The 20,494-nt window shown below is 44.1% G+C and overlaps 1 protein-coding gene and 1 pseudogene across 4 annotated transcripts in view; one reads left to right on the forward strand and one right to left on the reverse strand.

Annotated features, from left to right (window-relative positions):
* The window catches only part of LOC126272507 (uncharacterized), a 561,656-nt gene that overhangs the window by 278,082 nt on the left and 263,080 nt on the right, over positions 1 to 20,494 (reverse strand). For all 4 annotated transcript variants that reach the window (XM_049975404.1, XM_049975401.1, XM_049975403.1 and 1 more), the window contains one exon: positions 19,921 to 19,980. In XM_049975404.1, the coding sequence (XP_049831361.1) occupies positions 19,921 to 19,950 (30 nt within the window). In that variant the 5' untranslated portion in view covers positions 19,951 to 19,980. The remainder of the gene's footprint in view (positions 1 to 19,920; positions 19,981 to 20,494) is intronic.
* On the forward strand, positions 17,827 to 17,943 carry LOC126274463 (5S ribosomal RNA; annotated as a pseudogene).

Consider the following 20,494-nt stretch of genomic DNA (forward strand, 5'->3'; position numbering starts at 1 on the left):
GAGGATTCAACTATATACCTCCTACACCAGTTGCACCCCATTGTTAAGTAGTGTTCAGGTGGACGTTCAAACAAGCATCAAGCGACAGCTTCACCTGTATTTCTTTATGTTTGCTCAACATGGGGAACAACCAGTGCAGCCAAACTTTTGCCACTACAAGTCAGTCAAAACAGATGCCACCAACTAATCTTAGGAGCTCCGAGATGGGCCCGGATTGCCGACCTCCACGCCGAAAGGAATATTCCACGCATTTCTGACAAATCACATCTACAATGCAGAAGTTACTCCGCAGGATCGAAGAACACTGGCCTACTACCTGACACCTGGAATTTGCTGGCTCTATCGTTCCAGAAGAGTGTCACCGAGTGCAGGTCTCTCGTCTCTCGTGCGATCATTGAGGACCCCCAGTAACTCGATCCAACTCAAACACCTTTAGTAGTCAGAATGAGATTTTCACTCTGCAACGGAGTGTGCGCTGATATGAAACTTCCTGGCAGATTAAAACTGTGTGCCGACCGAGACTCGAACTCGGGACCTTTGCCTTTCGCGGGCAAGTGCACTACCATCTGAGCTACCGAAGCACGACTCCCGCTCGGTACTCACAGCTTTACTTCTGCCAGTATCCGTCTCCTACTTTCCAAACTTTACAGAAGCTCTCCTGCGAAACTTGCAGAACTAGCACTCCTGAGAGAAAGGATATTGCGGAGACATGGCTTAGCCATGTTTCCAGAATGAGATTTTCACTCTGCAGCGGAGTGTGCGCTGATATGAAACTTCCTGGCAGATTAAAACTGTGTGCCCGACCGAGACTCGAACTCGGGACCTTTGCCTTTCGCGGGCAAGTGCTCTCATTCTGGAAACATCCCCCAGGCTGTGGCTAAGCCATGTCTCCGCAATATCCTTTCTTTCAGGAGTGCTACTTCTGCAAGGTTCGCAGGAGAGCTTCTGTAAAGTTTGGAAGGTAGGAGACGGATACTGGCAGAAGTAAAGCTGTGAGTACCGAGCGGGAGTCGTGCTTCGGTAGCTCAGATGGTAGAGCATTTGCCCGCGAAAGGCAAAGGTCCCGAGTTCGAGTCTCGGTCGGGCACACAGTTTTAATCTGCCAGGAAGTTTCACCTTTAGTAGTGTCACAGGCTACAAACCATTCCCCCGGTTACGTCTGAATAATCTTGAATAAATCCCTACACCCAGATATCACAGAAGTCCAGCCTTAGTGCATGTAATACTTTGACTCACTCTCTCTCTCTCTCTCTCTCTCTCTCTCTCTCTCTCTCTCTCTCTCTCACACACACACACACACACACACACACACACACACACTAGAAAAAAGTGAGGTCTTACTAACCTAGCACAACGCCAGTCAGACTTTTTGAAAGCTGGTAGAATGCTAATGCTACTTCGAGAGAGACTGTAGAGAGACTACGGTACATCCCACTGTACCAGTTAGTAGAGTTTCTTCCCATTCCATTCACGTATGGAGCTTGGAAAGAATTATTCTGAAAATGCCTCTGTGCATGCTATAATTAGCTTGATCTTGTCGTCAGGATCCTTATGTGAATTATGCATAGAAGGTTGTGGTATATTTCTACAGTCATCAATTAACGCCCGTTCTTGAATCTTTGTAATTAGGCTTTCTCGCGACAGTTTATCTTCATGAGTCTGCCAGTTCAGTTTCTTCAGGATCTCTGTGACACTCTCCCACGCGTCAAACAAACCTGTGTCTATTCGTACTGCCGTCCTCAATATACGTTCAATAACCTTTGTCAGTTTTTCTTCATACCGGTATCATACACTTGAGCAACATTCTAAGACGGAACGCAAGAGTGGTTTTTAAGCAACCTCCTTTGTAGGCTGACTGCACTTCCCCAGTATTCTACCAATAAACTGAAGTCTACCAACTGCTTTACTCACGATTGAGCCTATGTGATCATTGCATTTCGTGTCCTATAAGTTTCTACACCCAGGTATTTGTGTGACTTGGCCGATTCCTGCTGCGATTAATTGATATAGTCATAAGAAAATAAGTTTGTTCCTTATGGAGCGCACAATTTTACACTTCAGAACGTTTAAAGCATGTTGCCAATCTTTGCATCACTTTCAAATCTTATCAAGATCTGCCTGAATATTTATGCAGCTTCTTTCAGACAATACTTCATTATAGATAACTGTATCATCTGCAAAATTCTGAGGGTACCATTAATATTGTCCACAAGATAGTTAATATACAACATGAACAGCAAGAGCCCAGTACACTTACCTGCAGCACACCCGAAGTTACTTTTACATTTGACGATGACTTTCCATCAAAGGTAACGTGCTGCGTCCTTGCTACCGAGTATATGTGTTACTGAGTAAAATGCTTTTCGGGACTGATGAGGTACTGCATCTGCCTGACTGACTTGCTCCAAAGCTTTCAGTATGTTACGTGAGAAAAGTCCGAGTTGAGTTTAACAGGGTGGTTGGAACCACTTCTACTACCATTCTTGTGAACGGGTTGACCTGTGCTTTCTTCAAACTACCGGATGCGGTTTTTTGTACGATGGTTGTACAATGGATTTCAGTTAGTAGAGGGGCTAACTTAGCCGAAAATTCAGTATAGAATCTGACAGGGGTTCCATCGGGCCCTGGAGCTTTGCTCAATTTTAACGATTTCAGCTGTTTCTCAACACCATTGGCGCTGACACTTGTTTCATTCATTTTTCAGTGACGCAAGGATTAAATTGGGGCAGTTCTCCTGGGTCTTTCTTGGTAGAGGAACATTTGAAAACGGAGTTAAGCATTTCAGCTTTTGCTTTGTTACTCTCAGTGTCAGTTCCTACCTCATTTGCGAGTGACTGGTTACTAACTTTGGTGCCACTAATACCCTCTGCATACGAAGGGGATTTCTTTGCGTTTTGTGAAAGGTTATTTGCTAATATTTACCACGATAGTCATTGAAGGCTTCTTGCATTGCTCTGCCTACAGACAAACGCGTTTCATTCAGTATCTCTTTATCTACACTCATGCTTATAAATTAAGGATAATGCTGATACATGATGAAACAACGCTCAGTTGGGCGGTTTGCGGGTTTAAATCACCTTGGGGTACGACCATGAGGTGCATTTGACCTGCGGTCGTCGCATGGTGGGGCTGTCAGCAGTCCACATACGCAGACGTGTATTGGTGCATGTCAAAGTACGGTGCAGCGAGTAAGTGTGAAGACGTTTTCAGATGTGCTTAAGGTGACTGTGTGTTGAAAATGGTTCAAAGAACACATATTGATGACGTTCTGAGGGGCAGAATACTAGGGCGACTGGAGGCTGGTTAAACACAGCAGGTCGTAGCACGGGCCATGCGTGTGCCACAAAGTGTGATCTCAAGATTGTGGCACCGATTCCAGCAGACAGGAAACGTGTCCAGGCGCTACAGTACGGGACATCCACAGTGTACAACACCACAAGAAGACCGATAACTCACCATCAATGCCCGCAGACGGCTACGGGGTACTTCAGGTAGTCTTGCTCGGGACCTTACTGCAGCCAGTGGAACAGTTGTCTCCAGACACATAGTCTACAGACGACTGAATAGACACGGTTTTTTCGCCTGGAGACGTGCAAGGTGCTTTTCCACTAACCCTGGTCACAGGAGAGCCCTTAAAGCCTGGTTTCAAGAACACAGTACATGGTCATTGGAACAGTAGTCCCAGGTTGTGTTCACAGACGAGCCCAGATATAGTCTGAACAGTGATTCTCGAGGATTTTTCATTTGGCGTGAACCAGGAACCACATGCCAACCCCTTAATGTCCTTGAAAGGGACCTGTATGGAGGTCGTGGTTTGATGGTGTGGTGTGGGATTCTGATTGGTGCACGTACAGCCCCGTATGTCTTTGACAGAGGAACTGTAACAGGTTAGGTGTATCGGGACGTCATTTGGAACCAGTATGTCCGCCTTTTCAGGGGTGCAGTGGGTCCGACCTTCCTCCTGATGGATGATAACGTACGGCCTCACCTAGCTGCCATTGTGGAGGAGTACCTTGAAACAGGAGATATCAGGCGAATGGAGTGGCCTGCCTGTTCTCCAGACCTAAATCTCATCGAGCACGTCTGGGATGCTCTCTGCCGACATATCGCTGCACGTCTTCAAACTTCAGGAGCTCCGACAGGCACTGGTGCAAGAATGGGAGGCTGTACCCCAGCAGCTGCTCGACCACCTGATCCAGAGTATGCCAACCCGTTGTGCTGTGTACGTGTGCATGGTGATCATACCCCAGGAAACAGTGGCGTTTTGTAGCATATGTGTCTCGGGACGGTTTTCTCAACTTATCACCACTCCCGTGGACTTACAGATCTGTGTCGTGTGTGTTCCCTATGTGCCTATGTTATTAGTTCCAGTTTTGTGTAGTGCCACGTTTTCTGGCACCACATTCTGCAATTATCCTTAATTTATGAGTATGAGTGTATAATCTTATGCTTTGTTTTACACCTATTATGCATTTGTCTCTATTTCTTTAGAAGTGTCTCTACAGTGACTGTATACCTTAGAAGGTCCCCCCTACTATGAACTGTTCTATAGGGTACCTATCTATCCAGTGCATAGTTAACTATTCTTTTAAACTTGAACCATAGTTTCTTGCATGCCCCTGTACCTTGCTGAAAGTCTCAGATAGGACATCACCACTTTCTTATTTGCTTTACAGTACATATATACCTTTCCACCCGTTTTATATGAGGTACAGAACATAAAGTTACTTTTACAGGATACAAGTTACGTTTACCCACTACTGCATATACTGTAAATAAATACATATATTTTTTAATAGTTGTATAGTGTTTAATATGTTCTAGAATATTCATACACCTCGGAACACCGACGAACACAACAAGACGTTTCATGCATCTCGCTCTTGGGTGTGTCTGATGCAGGCATCCCTACTAGTTGCTGGAGTCGATCCGAAGACCTCTTTGTTTCGCGGGGTGACAGATAAGGCATTTCATGCGGGCAGGAGAACTCGCCAAAGACTGTAGCCGACAGAGAGTGCAAAAGCCTGATACCGTAACTGGCCGCACATTGTACCCACGTCAGAAACGTACCCAGCGTGGAGTACGCGCCCTTAGGCGTTAAAATCCGCCGCTCGCGAGGGCTCGGTGGCGCTTGTAAATGGGCGCGCATATCCACTTATCTGGCGGGGGTCCAATAGCACTGTGAATGGCACGGCCGGCCTAACGAGGAATATCGCGTCGCACTAATTGGAAAACCGATTTGAGCAACCGTAATTAATCTACCACGGGCCGACAGTGGCGACAAATGGTGTCTCACTCCGAATGACGCAGAAAGCTGGGTCTGCGAGTACCGGCGCTCTGCGTCACAAATCAATTTCTGAAGTGAAGGGGCAATAAAATTGCGATAGTTATCCGTGGTATGGAAAGAATTTTAATAACTGCTTCGCGTTGCTTACTGCTGTATTGTGCTTGCTAGTCACACTGCTCACAGAATGGCGGTCTTTCTAACAAGGGAACCTCCCCATCGCACCCCCCTCAGATTTAGTTATAAGTTGTCACAGTGGATAGGCCTTGAAAAACTGAACACAGATCAATCGAGAAAACAGGAAGAAGTTGTGTGGAACTATGAAAAAAATAAGCAAAATGTACAAACTGAGTAGTCCATTTACAAGATAGGCAACATCGAGGATAATGTGAGATCGGGAGCACCGTGGTCCCGTGGTTAGCGTGAGCAGTTGCAGAAGGAGAGGTCCATGGTTCAAGACTTCCCTCGAGTGAAAAGTTTAATTTTTTATTTTCAGACAATTATCAAAGTTCAGGCACTCACACATAATCAACTTCGCGCTCCAAAATTCCTAGACATGTTCAGATTTGCTTGGACATATGCAGTATTTGACGGTCTACACGGAAAATTTTGAAAACTTTAAAAACGTATGTTTTGACAGAGCACAGGCAAAACTGTGCGACTGTGAAACTGTTGCATTAATTTGTTGCAGTTTATGTGACAAACTCTTTTATGTTTTCATTACTTTTTTGGGAGTGATTATCACATCCACAAGAAAACCTAAATCGGGCGAGGTAGAAGAATCTTTTTACCCATTCACCAAGTGTACAATTTAGGTGGGTCGACAACATATTCCTGTAATGTGACGCACATACCGTCATCAATGTCGAATAGAATATATCAGACGTGTTTTCCTGTGGAGAAATCGGTTGACCTATGACCTTGCGATCAAATGTTTTCGGTTCCCATTGGAGACGCACGTCCTTTCGTCTACTAATCGCACGGTTTTGCGGTGCGGTCGCAAAACACAGACACTAAACTTATTACAGTGAACAGAGACGTCAGTGAACGAACGGACAGATCATAACTTTGCGTAAATAAAGTAAGTAAAATTTTCGCTGTCGTTTGCGCAGCTACTCACGCTAACCACGGGACCACGGCGCTCCTGAACTCAAAGTCTCCTCGACGTTGCCTATCTTGTAAATGGACTACTCAGTTTGTATATTTTGCTTATTTTTTTCATAGTTCCACACAACTTCTTCCTGTTTCTTCGATTGATCTGTGTTCAGTTTTTCAAGGCCTATCCACTGTGCCAACTTATAACTAAATCTGAGGGGGGTGCGATGGGGAGGTTCCTTTGTAAGATTAAAAGAAACGAGATTCAGGAATTCAATAGGGTGACGACCCCGAGATTGACTCATCATTGAGCACATGAATTAAAAGACACAGCTGCGGAAAGGTCAGCTGTTAACTAAAACTGTTCTCGATCTGAGAGTTGATCTGAACTTGGAAGGTATGAGTACCGGGGCCGTGCTCGTCAGCTAGTTCTGGTCGCTGTTGGCAACCGCCTTCGTCGACAGGGGTTGTCCTCCAGCCGGGAGGCTACGTAGACTTCCCGCCCGTAGCGCTTCCGATCCTTGTAGATATCACAGGTGCATCTACATATACAATTACATCTACACTCCGCAAGCCACCTGACGGTGTGTGGCGGAGGGTACCTTGAGTACCTCTATCGGTTCTCCCTTCTATTCCAGTCTCGTATTGTTCGTGGAAAGAAGGATTGTCGGTATGCCTCTGTGTGGGCTCTAATCTCTCTGATTTTATCCTCATGGTCTCTTCGCGAGATATACATGGGAGAGAGCAATATACTGCTTGACTCCTCGGTAAAGGTATGTTCTCGAAACTTCAACAAAAGCCGGTACCGAGCTACTGAGCGTCTCTCCTGCAGAGTCTTCCACTGGAGTTTATCTATCATCTCCGTAACGCTTTCGCGATTACTAAATGATCCTGTAGCGAAGCGCGCTGCTCTCCGTTCGATCTTCTCTATCTCTTCTATCAACCCTGTCTGGTACTGATCCCACACTGCTGAGCAGTATTCAAGCAGGGGGTGAACAAGCGTACTGTAACCTACTTCCTTCGTTTTCGGATTGCATTTCCTTAGGATTCTTCCAATGAATCTCAGTCTGGCATCTGCTTTACCGACGATCAACTTTATATGATCATTCCATTTTAAACCACTGCTAATGCGTACTCCTAGATAATTTATGGAATTAACTGCTCCCAGTTGCTGACCTTCTATATTGTAGCTAAATGATAATGATCTTTCCTACTATGTACTCGCAGCACATTACACTTGTCTACATTGAGATTCAATTACCATTCCCTGCACCGTGGGAATTCCGAAATTCCGACTACAGAGCCTATAAGTAAGTAGAGGGGCCTTTCCGTGGCGAAGGACCAGAGAGCGCGCGCTCCGACGCCCCAGCCCTTCGGTACCTACTACGCTCACCGCAGCACCAGTCTCGCTGCTGTATTACCTGTGTCTCTTGTTCGCTCACTGCCTCATCTCGCCTTTCTACCGGATTTGCTTTAGACTGCTACTTTCAAGGTAATTACATAAATGAGTGAATAGATTCAATAGTGTAGGTGACGCTGCGAACAGATTAACGTACACTGAAGAGCCAGAGAAACTGGTACACATGCCTCATATGGTGTAGGGCCCTCGCGAACACGCAGAAGTGCCGGACACGACGTGCCACTGACTAATGTCTGGAACAGTGCTGGAGGGAATTGACACTATGAATCCTGCAGGGCTATCCACAAATCTGTAAGACTACAGACGGTGGAGATCTCTTCTAAACAGGTCGTTTGCAAGGCATCCCAGATATGGAATGAGATTTTCACATCTGGAAGGTGGGAGTCAAGGTACTGGCAGAAGTAAAGCTGTGAGGAGGGAGCGTGAGTCGTGCTTGGGTAGCTCAGTTGGTAGAGCACTTGACGGCGAAAGGCAAAGGTCCCGAGTTCGAGTCTCGGTCCGGTACATAGTTTTAATCTGCCAGGAAATTTCATCCCAGATATGTTCAATAATGTTCATGTCTGGGGAGTTTGGTGGCCAGCGGACGTGTTTAAACTCAGTAGAGTGTTCCTCGAGCCGGTCTGTAGCAATTCTGGGCATGTGGGGGGTCACATTGTCCTGCTGGAATTGCCAAGTCCGTCGGAATGCATAATGCACATGAATGGATGCTTACGTACGTTTCACGTGTCAGACTCGTATCTAGACGTATAAGGGGTCTCATATCACTCCAACTGCACACGCCCCACACGATTGCAGTGCGTCCCGAGTTCGAGTCTCGGTCCGGCACACAGTTTTAATCTGCCAGGAAGTTTCATATCAACGCACACTCCGCTGTAGAGTGAAAATCTCATTCTGGAAACATCCACCATGCTGTGGCTAAGCCATGTCTCCGCAATATCCTTTCTTTCAGGAGCGCTAATTCTGCAAGGTTCGCAGGAGAGCTTCTGTAAAGTTTGGACGGTAGGAGACGAGGTACTGGCAGAAGTGAAGCTGTGAGGACGGGACGTGAGTCGTGCTTGGGTAGCTCAGTTGGTAGAGCACTTGACCGCGAAAGGCAAAGGTCCGGAGTTCGAGTCTCGGTCCGGCACATAGTTTTAATCTGCCACGAAGTTTCAGTGCGTCCACTACCTTGAACAGTCACCTGCTGAGATGCAAGATCCATGGACTCATGAGGTTGTCTTCATACCCGTACACGTCCATCCGCTCGATAAAATTTGAAACGAGACTCGTCCGACCAGGCAACATGTTTCCAGTCATTAACAGTCCAATGTCGACGTTGACGGGCCCAGACGAGGCATAAAGCCTTGTGTCGTGCAGTCATCAAGGGCTCCGAAAGCACATATCGATGATGTCTCGTTCAATGGTTCGCACGCTGACGCTTGTTGATGGTCCCGCATTGATATCTGCAGCTATTTTCGGAAGGGTTGCACTTCTGCCAAGTTGAACGATTCTCTTCAGTCGTCGTCGGTTCCGTTCTTGCAGGATCTTTTTCCGGCCGCAGCGAAGTCGGAGGTTTGATGTTTTACCCGATTCCTGACATCCACGGTATAGGCGTGAAATGGTCGCATGGGAAAATCCCCCTCCATCGCTACCTCAGAGATGCTGTGTCCCATCTCTGGTGCGCCTACTATAACACCAAGTTCAAACTCACTTAAATCTTGATAACCTGCTACTGTAGCAGCAGTAACCGATCTAATAACTACACCAGACACTTGTAATGTTATATAGGCTTTGTCGACCGCAGCGTCGTATTCTCCTTTTTTACGTATCTGTATTTGGATACGCAGGCCTATACCAATCTCTTTGGCGCTTCAGTGCAGGTAACATTGTTTCCTTAAAAAAATCTGGATAAGTACAGGAAGGAATCGCCCGTCGAGGATTCCCTACAATGTAATTATATATGAAGATAGTTCATCTATCGAGGGAGTCGAGAATTTCGTCAATTCTTGCCTGTTATCGATATTTATACTGATAAGATATCAAAATAAGTGACATACGAACTGTGTGAGAACAGTAATGAGAGTGATTTTTTTTATCTACCGAAGGTTTTTTTTTCAGAGAACAATATTGTGCCCATGAAAGCAGTTTCCTTCGGCTGCTGTACACCGGCGGAGTCGCTATTCCCTATCTTGGTAGCAGCGATGAAAGGCTTCAGCTGATAGGGCCACATTGTTTTTAATGTTCTACAGAGTCACAAAATGACGTCTGTTTAAGACACGTTTCAATTTCTGTCAGAAGAAAAAAGTCACATGGGCTCAGAGCAGGTGAACAGGGGAGCTGTGCAACAACAGGAACAGCTTTTCAGGTCAAACACTCCGCGATGGAAGTGGTCGTGTGACATGGCACGATGTCATGGTGCAGCATCCACTTGTTGCAATGTCCGGTCTCATTTGAGCCACTCGTTTCCTTAGCCTTAGAGGGATATCTTTATAAAACATTTGGGTGACAGTTTGTCCTGAAAAAAATGGAAATGAAATGAGCGTTTGGCGTCATTGGCCCCTTACGAGGCACGTTCGGCTGCCTCGGAGCAGGTCTTATTACATTCGACGCCACACTGGGCGACCTGCGCGCCGGATGTGTATGAAATGATGAGAGCACAACACCCAGTCCCTCAGCGGAGAAAATCCGCGACCCCGCCGGGAATCGAACCCGGGCCCGTAGGACGGCAATCCGTCGCACTGACCACTCAGCTATCGGGATGGAGTTTGTCCTGGAGGAACTGTCTCACAAAAGCAAGCACAGAAACCGGAGGTCTCCCTGAAAGAGAGTCATCTTCAACTTGGCCTCGGCCTTCCAAAAATGATTTGTGCTAGCGAAAAACTTGTGCCCTTGATAGGGAATGTTTCCCGTAAGCCTGTTTCTACTCTTCAAAGGTTACTCTCGTAGATTCCCCAAATTTAACACAAAACTTGATGGCATAATACTGCTCGAAATTTCACTGTTTCCGTTTCGTATCACACAGCAAAAACACAGTTTTAGTAATGCTTCTCTCAAAAATCACGGGTTGCTCTACGGAGCTGAAACTCGGACTGAACATATGGAAGGCATGAGCACCGCGGAGTACGATAGGAGAACAACAAAATGCTGTGAGACCGCTCGCAGTGTTGTCAGCCTCTTTACTTTTCTCAAACAGCTAGTAAATGGCTGGATCTTTTAATTGCATCGAAGTAGAAGCCAACACTTTTTTACACCGCCAAGGAACCATAGATTTTAGTACGTGACATAAATTTCATCTTGATACGTCTGTCTGGACCTGAGAAAAAGAGTCCTTAACTGTCACACAGACAGACGGAGAACAAAGTGAGACTATAAGGGTTCCGTTTTTACCGACTGACGAATGGGATCCCAAAAACATGCAGTCAGCATTATGAGCTGACGACTCCCGAGAAACACGAGGCAGCTCCGCACTCAACATAGTAGGCGGCAAAAGCGGCGGGCGTGGCGTGCAGGTGACAATCTCGCCGCAGACATCTCCACTATGTCTCACGTACTTTCTCGCGAACGGAAAAGGTTACGGCTCTCCTTCCACCGTTAAAAACAATAGCGATATGTTAGCTATATTTAGTGCGCTGTAAAATATAAAACGCGCAAAACGTAAACTGGCCAGCGACTACCTTTCCCACTATGAAGTTTTCAAAATACGCGCAGTGTTATACTTTCCTTTGATGTAATACAGTATCTATTGAGGGCTTTCAAATAAATTAATGAGTGGTGATGTGATGGCCCTCAACTATGTACCCTCCGACTCAGAGTTAAAATATTAAAAGTTTTGGCTGGTTTCGTTTTCTAGGGGCGCGTACGTAGTTGCCGAATTACAGGCCAAATACTGCTGAGTCTACAGGATACAATATGAATATACACATGAATCGAATGGTCGAAGCTTCCTATCACTCGGCAATTGCGAATGTAACGTAGAAATTTATTAATGGAAGATTGCGATTAAAGAAAATCTGCAGGTACTATCTTAAAGACTTTCAATGATGAGTATGATAGTAGAAGTACTTTTGATAATGTGGTATACTTCCGCAAAACATTTATTGGTGTCCGAATGTGATTTTCACTCTGCAGCGGAGTGTGCGCTGGTATGAAACTTCCTGGCAGATTAAACTGTGTGCCGGACCAAGACACGAACTCGGGACCTTTGCCTTTCGCGGGCAAGTGCTCTACCAACTTTTTTTTTTATAGTCTCATTTTGTTCGCTTCATTCGTTGCATCTGCTCAGGGCGGACGTCGTAAGACATCCGTTGAAGTTCGTTGAGTGATCGATTAACTCAGTTTTTTTATTACAGAGGGCAGCTAACCCTCTGACCGAACACGCTGAGCTACCGTGCGTGCCGGCAACCAACTGAACTACGCAAGCACGACTCACGCCCCATCCTCACAGCTGTACTTCCGCCAGTACCTCGTCAACTACTTTCCGAACTTCACAGAAGCTCTCCTGCGAACCTTGCAAAACTAATTTTTGACAATATTGTATATGGAAGGTTTCTGAAGGAGACATGAACGCCACTTGCAATGGTTGTTGCTTGTAGCCACAGTGTGGCGGCAAGCACACAACAGTTGTATGATCTTCTCTTGCCTTATCAATGAAACCTACGTTATTAGTACGGGTAAAGTGACCATCTAAGATTAATAGAACTAGGTCTTGAGCCGTTGGTTGTTGCATGTTTTAAAAAATGTTCCAACCAATCCAAAAATGTTTCACTCTGCACCCCAACCCCCCCCCCCCCCCCTTAGTGTGCATGCCAATTCGGTTCCTGGCGGAAACTCATGTTTAAATTTAACCTTCATTCTTCATATAGGCAAGATTACAAAAGGGGGAATGATATTTCATCTTGCAGACATGCAAACTAACAAAGTCGCCAGCAAACACCTATCAGCTGAACTAGTGACTCCAGCTTGTTGTCTTCATTTGAGTGCAAACGCTTTGGTGTTGTTTTGCTGAATGTCATAAGGTTGGTTTCATCTACATTATAAATGCGACAAATGGATGAAATCGTTTGTCTTACAATATTTTAAGGATATCGAAATACTTGTCTTCGTTCACCTGGTTAAAGGCCTGTGCTCCAGCCAAAAAGGTAGATTCTGGCTTCATAAGGCTAATATTAGGATGCCGTTCTCTTAAGCTTACCATCCACTCTTTACCTGCCATTTCAGACTCTTTGCTGAAACAATGTGGTATTTTGTTACACTCTGCCAACTGGAAATCTAATCACCTCAGGTCATTCACATTAATTCCATAAAAATACATTTCAAAAATTAAGGATTTCTTGCTCTTATTCTTCATTGAACACGGGCCTTAAGCTGCCCATAACCTTTTTACTTGCAACTGCATCTCTATTTTCCCCTATAACTCTTCGTTTTAGCATTTTACGTGGAATATTGAATTGTTTTGCTGCTGCTGAAAAATGCATGTTATCATTCTTTACCGCTTTAGTTACCTTTTGCATCGCAACATGGTTCTATGTTTGTTACTCTGTTTTCCGGACGTATCTTCTTGGAATCTTGAAGAAGAGCAGATAACGGATATTAACTTTGTGTATAAAACGATTTGTAATATTTTAAATTCAGTTCTTATACTATACATAAGATATGGAAATGGCACTTCCCATTTGGATAAACAGAGTGAAAAAGAGCTGTCGAGAAAAGCGGCCATCCGTCGAGAAAAGTGGCCACTTTGGCCACTTTTCTCGGCGTCTATCGCAGCCAATTTTGCCGATCGGACGCCATGTCACATCAGTAGTTCACAGGCGAAACAATACAATCGAAGGAAATGACAGTGACTTATATTTATATTTGTAAGCTAAAAGGCACTGCGTGAACCGCGATATCGTCAATACTTAATAAAAGTGTAGTAATTAAAGTAATATGAGTGACTTAGCTTACATCAAACGATCAATTCACAGAGAGATAACGGAGCATGCTTCCTTTGTCGACGTGACCAACAACACTAATGGTGTAGATTATACATAGTTTGGCTACTTCTCGGTAGAAAGGAGCGCTGCACACACACACACACACACACACACACACACACACACACACACACACACACACACGCTTATTTTACTTTCTTGGTAGATGGCGCTGTAATCGCAAATATCAAGTGTGCCTGTTTTTGCAATTAAGAACTCAAGCATTTGTTCCTAAATGTAAATTACGATGTAAATGTAAACTTTATGTGCTAACGCTTGATATTTCTTTGGTGTTTAAATTTGATTAAATGCACTTATCCATTTCAATGCGTGGTTAGAAACAACGTTTAGCTTGAACCAGGAACAACAACGTGTATGTAATAGTTTTCCCATCGGGATGCTTGATACCGTTGAGTCCCTCTCCCTCTCAGCACTGGGCTGCTTCATTTCGTTGAGGCCCTTTGCCTATCACCGTGGGGTTCTTAATTCCGGTGAGTCCCCTCGCCTGTCACCACAACTGTGATTCAAAATAGACGCTCAAACTGAAGACGTTCCATTTCGATACATTTATTAATTCGTGCGTGGAATGCATTTACACAACTTAAAATTATGTCTCGTACAATGTCTTGTCGAGTATTTTTGATACCTTTTGTCATGTTATGTCAAGTAGCTGGTAGCTCTGCATACCCTTTGTCCATCGGATAACCCCACAAGAAAAGATCAGGCGATCTAAAGTCGGGTGACCTGGCAGGCCACATTGTCGCCCCACGCTTACTGATCCAGCGATCATTGAAATCACAATTTAGTGCACCTTTGTCTCTTACGAAGTAATGTGTCAGACAACTATTGTGATGACTGGGTGTTGTGTTCTGTCCTTAGGTTAGTTAGGCTTAAGTAGTTCTAAGTGCTAGGGGACTGATGGCCATAGATGTTAAGTCCCATAGTGCTCAGAGCCATTTGAACCATTTTTCAGACAACATTGCAGCCACATGTTATGTCGCACTACGAGGGGTACATTTTCCAACACGATGGGTATCTCATTTTGCAAATAAGTTACGATATCTTTCTCCGTTCAATGTACATTCCACAAAAAGTTGTCGTCTATGATACTGCACCAAACATTAACAGACCAAGGAAGCTGGCGAGCAACCTCACATATCCAGTGCACGTGATCCACACTCCAATTATGCATGCATTACGGGCTCTTTGTATTTGCATGAGTTCCCAATTGCAAAACCGCATGCGAGTCTAAAAATAATCCCCATTTAGTTTTCTATGCATGGAGATGTGATAGGGACGGTATTTTTGACGGTGTGGGATCGCCCAAACACGTGCCGGAGCAACTCCAAACTGCCGCGATGTGTCTCATGTACTTGCACGCAGATTATTATGAGCCAACCGCAGGTAGTACTGCAATTTCATTATTGACGATCCCCGTTACTGTAGCTCTAGGAGTTGGTTTTGCATGCGTCACGCTTCCTTCGGTAGTATCCAAATTGCAAATATCTGCCGAAACATCGGAGAACTTGGGTCCCTTATACCAAAATACTAAGAAGGTATCTTAGAACAATCTCTGAAAGTTTGTAGGTCTGGTTCTGATTCATCCTTCAAATGTCCGCCCCCGGTAGCTGAGTGGTCAGCGCGACAGACTGTCACTGCTAAAGGCCCGGATTCGATACCCGATTGTGTCGGAGATTTTCTCCACTCAGAGACTGGGTGTTATGTTGTCCTAATCATCATCCTTTCATCCCCATCGACGCGCAGGTCGCCGAAGTGGCGTCAACTCGAAAGACCTGCACCTGGCGAACGGTCTACCCGACGGGGGACCCTAGCCACACGACATTTACATTTACAAACGAAATTCGTCAAAACTAGTCCATCGCTTTTTAATAGTGATAGTAAAGGCCTCAGCTACAACAACAGAACAAGAAATAGCTTTCGTTACTCATTGCTAATGCAGTCAGTGGCTGAGAAATGAGTTCTCTGACCAGGTGATTAAAAAAAAATAAATAAATAAAAATCACTTGCCTAACAATTCTTTTGGACAGCTCTTTCTTTCTAAAGACAAACATTTAATTTGATAATGGTAAGAATGTATAGTTTAGTATACAGATATATTTATTTTGTTGTTAAGTTTCTAACTTGAGTAGTGACTGTAACGTTCTCTGGCAGCACGCATCCAAAGTGAAAGTTGAAAGAACATTTCAATGTGTAATGCTCACTGTAACAAATAATTTATATGTATTTCTGTTAATTGAATTTCAAAAGGACACTTAATATTGTAAGGAAAAAGATAATTATGAATTTTGCTATTATAAATGATTCTTCAAAGATTGTGAAATACTATCTGTGGCGGAGGATGTGAAAACCGCCTCAGAAGAAACGATATGTAATTAAAAATGACAAAGACTGTACAAGAATCAGTTAAGATATAAATAGGCAATATATTGTAATAGAATCACTTGTCTTCTGTACGGACTGAATGGGAGAGGAACCCGTGACGTTGCATTAGGCTCTTAGGTAGTCTTCATTTGTCGTAAGTCGATGATCGACGCCATTTGTAGCTGGGATTGTAAAAGGTGTGTAAAGTTTTTAATTGTTTCTGTTAAGATATATTTATCTAGTAAAATCTGTTTGTCACAATTACTGACAAGTTCACACCTCACATTACCCATTTTATTTAAGAAATTTCAGCATTTTATTGGATATCGCTCGCGGTGTGAAGCTGCGCCGCGAACGAGCAGTCTGGAGCAGCGGCAGATTTAAATATACGATCTCAATAACGACCACATCCTAAAAAGGGTAGAGGTAGAGGTGAAGGAAAATAATAAAGTGTTTCTTTTCACAGAATTCCAGACGCAGGGTAAAAAAAAGATAGTACATTTTATCTTGTGCATTCACAGGTGGATACAAGCTGCAGCTTTTGTAAATTTTCATTCCAAAAAGTGATAAATTCTGAACATATCGTAAAGTGTATTTAAAAGTGGATAATTTTCATTAGAGCATACCAATACATGAAAAAAAGAAAACATTTTCATATTGTAAAGATAGTCTTATGCTTGAAAGCTAATCGGGGTATATCCAGTTAAACAAAAGTCCAGTGCAACGTGAAAATGTTTGCTAAGTTCGATGGACAATAATATTTTCATTCTTGCACTAACAGCTTTAGAACTTGAATAAAAGTAAAACTTGAATCACTATTTTTGAATATTCAAGGAAATTCATTTTTATTAATCTGCAACAGAATATTTCATACGTAAAGTAATAATCACAGATGAAAAATTTATTGCAACCTTTCATTTCTCCTGTGCATCCATGTATATGTTAAGTTCAATCTCAACGGTTTCCCAATCAAATTAAGCGCAAAAAGCAAAGAAAGTTTAAAACCAGACGGTCAACTTCCGAGCAATTAAAACAGACAGGATCGCATTAAATAACAAAGATTAAGCTGTTCAGTTTCACTAAATTTAAGCTACTGTGCTTTTTAGAAATTTGTAAGTGGCCAGCATGCAACTATGTTCAGAAAAAAAAACGGAGTACCCTGAATGACTAGTAATAGGACGTTCATATTCGCAGGACATGTACGTTACTTTGGTATGCAGAAATAATTAGCATTTGAACCAGGTCGGTTCGCAGTTTCAAGGTCAACATCGATGATGCGGAGCAACACCGCCTATTGGTAAAATGTGCCTGCGGCTCTCGTTGTTGCTATAAAACGAAGGTAATGTATCAGTGTGACTTGAGCAGACGTGCAGGATGCCTCGCAGTCTTATGCGCTAACCGCATTGTCAAATCAGTGAGTTTGAAAGAGAGTGCATTATTGGCATGAGAGAATGTGATGCATCCATTTGGAAAACGGCTGCTCGTGTGGGACGAAGCGTTTCGGCAGTGCAACGGCTGTGTGCAGAATGGTTCACAGAAGGCCGTAGAATAAGACGAGATGAATCAGGTCGCACGACACCAGACCACTCCCCGAAAAAATCGACACAACTGGAATTGTAAGACAGATCTGCGTCCTCCTCGGCTCTGGCGGTGCAACAATGGAACAGTTTAACACATCGTACGCTATCGGGAGCAACGGCCTTGCCGCAGCGGATACACCGGTTCCCGTGAGATCACCGAAGTTAAGCGCTGTCGGGCGTGGCCGGCATTTGGATGGGTGACCATCACACAGCCATGCGCTGTTGCCATTTTTCGGGGTGCACTCAGCCTCGTGATGACAACTGAGGAGCTACTCGAGCGAATAGTAGTGGCTCCAGTCAAAGAAAACCATCATAACGACCGGGAGAGCGGTGTGCTGACCACACGCACGTCCTATCCACATCCTCAACTGAGGATGACGCGGCGGTCGGATGGTCCCGATGGGTCACTTGTGGCCTGAAGACGGAGTGCTACGCTATCAGGAATGACAATCCGCCGCTGTTTATTTCGGCACGAGTTACGTGTGCGCCGCCCACTTCTCCGCCTACCGTTGACCAATGTGCAGAAAGATGCTAGACGGCAATGGCGTATGGAAAGACGACAGTGGGGACAGGAATTGCATCAGTTAGTGTCTTCGGAAGAATCCAGGTTCTGTTAGTTTGAAAATGATGGCCGCATTTTGGTTCGCGACAGGCAGGGGGAGCGGCATCAAAATGACTGCATTCGCACGACATACGGCTGGTGCGAGTCCAGGGCACTGTGACTCGTGTGACCTACATGAATGACCTCCTGCGATTCATAGCCATACCCCTTTTGCGAAACACCCCAGACGCCATTTTCCAGCAAGACAACGTACGACCACATGTTACAGCACGAACACGTGCCTTCTTGGTGTCACAGGATGTCAACCTTTTGTCCTGGCCTGCCTGTAGCTCTGTGACCCAATGCCACTTACCACAGATGAACTTCGGAACCAGCTGAATGCATCATGGATGTCTACACGACATGACGCCATCACGTGTTGAACAAGTTATCAGAGCCCAGGCCGACCCTGTGCCTACTACGCAACAGGACATTTGCTGAACCAAGGTGACTGAAATGTTGATCATTTCTGCAGAGTAAACTAATGTTCATGTCCTGTGAACATGAACGTCCTATCACTCGTCGTTCAAGATGTTCTGAACGTGAGTGTATAAAAACTACTCATACAAACACAACACGTACACTCGCTTATTGCACTCACTTATTCCACATAATTTTGATACAAATCATGAAAATCATCAACAGAACATGTAAAAAACTACCTAACTCTGCAAGGATTCTAAAGGGACCACAATTCGCCGACAAATGTTTGCCTCTCCGTTGTCTAGGCGTCACTGGACAATAGTATCTCAGGAGCACATTATGTAAACCCTATGGTCTTCCGGCCGTTAGCACGGGTTTCTCCTAAAAGCAGCTTGGTAAATGTTCACAAAACATAAACGAAACGTTTTCAGTTTTCCCATCCACAAAAAAAAGTGTTGAGAATCTAAAAGGCACGGGGGTGCGCTCATCTTTACTTTATTCTCTCAGTTACTTTTAGTGCTGAATTACAGGTATAACGCACGTAACAGCTGAGCCAGCGATGAGAACACAATGCTCCTTCGATTCAGTAGGTCGTCCGTTAACGTACGAGTATGTAACGGACATAAACTAAAAAATCAACCATCAACGTTTACCCCTATCAGCTACGTGTAAAATCAGCTACAAGTACTTCCACTGCACCGAAAGAATTGCAAGCTCGAGCGTTACTTGTAATTCATTTTGCGATTCTGTTATGCTTGTATCTGATGTATGTGCCCGGAAGTACAAGAATTCATTTAGCAATCACATTTCCCACCAGGCATGTCATCACTGTAGAGTTGATTTTTCTGTTGCTTGAAGCTCTAAATTGCGCTGTTGGCGCAGTCCTAGTTTACAGTGTATACAAGCTGCTGTTTAAATTGTTTATCTCTGAACTGACAAACGCCACAGATGAGGGGGACACAGTGAGGACAATGGAATACGCCCGTGGGGAATAAGTTCTGACTCACGCAATCCGCCAACACCTTCGACAGGTTTCGAGTACAAACAGGTGTGGCTATGTTAATTTTACTCATTGTGAAGAAGAATGTATCTTGTACTGATTTGGTCTAATAAGCAATAAAAAAATTTTATATATGCCTTAAACTATAAATTAACAAGAAGTTGGGTTCATTTATTTTTACCTTTGGAATCACCAGCTTGAAAGACGACATTTTTGCAGTCTGCAACTTCTGCTTGTCAATCTGAAAAAAAAACAAAATTTTTCATTGTAATGACAAGCAATGAATATATTACTATCTAACGAGTTTTTTTTGCGTGGCCATCCTCCGCAACACGCACAGAAATACTTGTTTTGTAAATAAAAAGTACCTTCCCTTGCTGCACTGCACTTTATTCTCCCAGACACGTTTCGCCTCTTTTCTCTTTAAGGCATTATCAGTGGAATCTATAGTGCCAACTAAAAACTGTAAGTAATCACTAATTTATATAAAAAGTGAGAAGTGAACTGTTTTATAATCTACGAATAACACATATCAAAACAAAATGGTATCATAACTGTATCATTACACTCCCTCTGACGATGCCTTAAAGTGAAAAAAGGCGAAATGCGTCTGGGAGAATAAAATAAAGCGTAGCAAGAGAAAGCATTTTTTATTTACAAAACAAATGTATTGACATCTGTTGCGTTAGACGAACATGCATTTTCAATATGACACTGTAACGCACAGAAATCGCCTGTGGCAACACCAATATTAA

This window comes from Schistocerca gregaria, chromosome 5 (genome assembly GCF_023897955.1).
Source record: "Schistocerca gregaria isolate iqSchGreg1 chromosome 5, iqSchGreg1.2, whole genome shotgun sequence".
Classification (NCBI taxonomy): domain Eukaryota; kingdom Metazoa; phylum Arthropoda; class Insecta; order Orthoptera; family Acrididae; genus Schistocerca; species Schistocerca gregaria.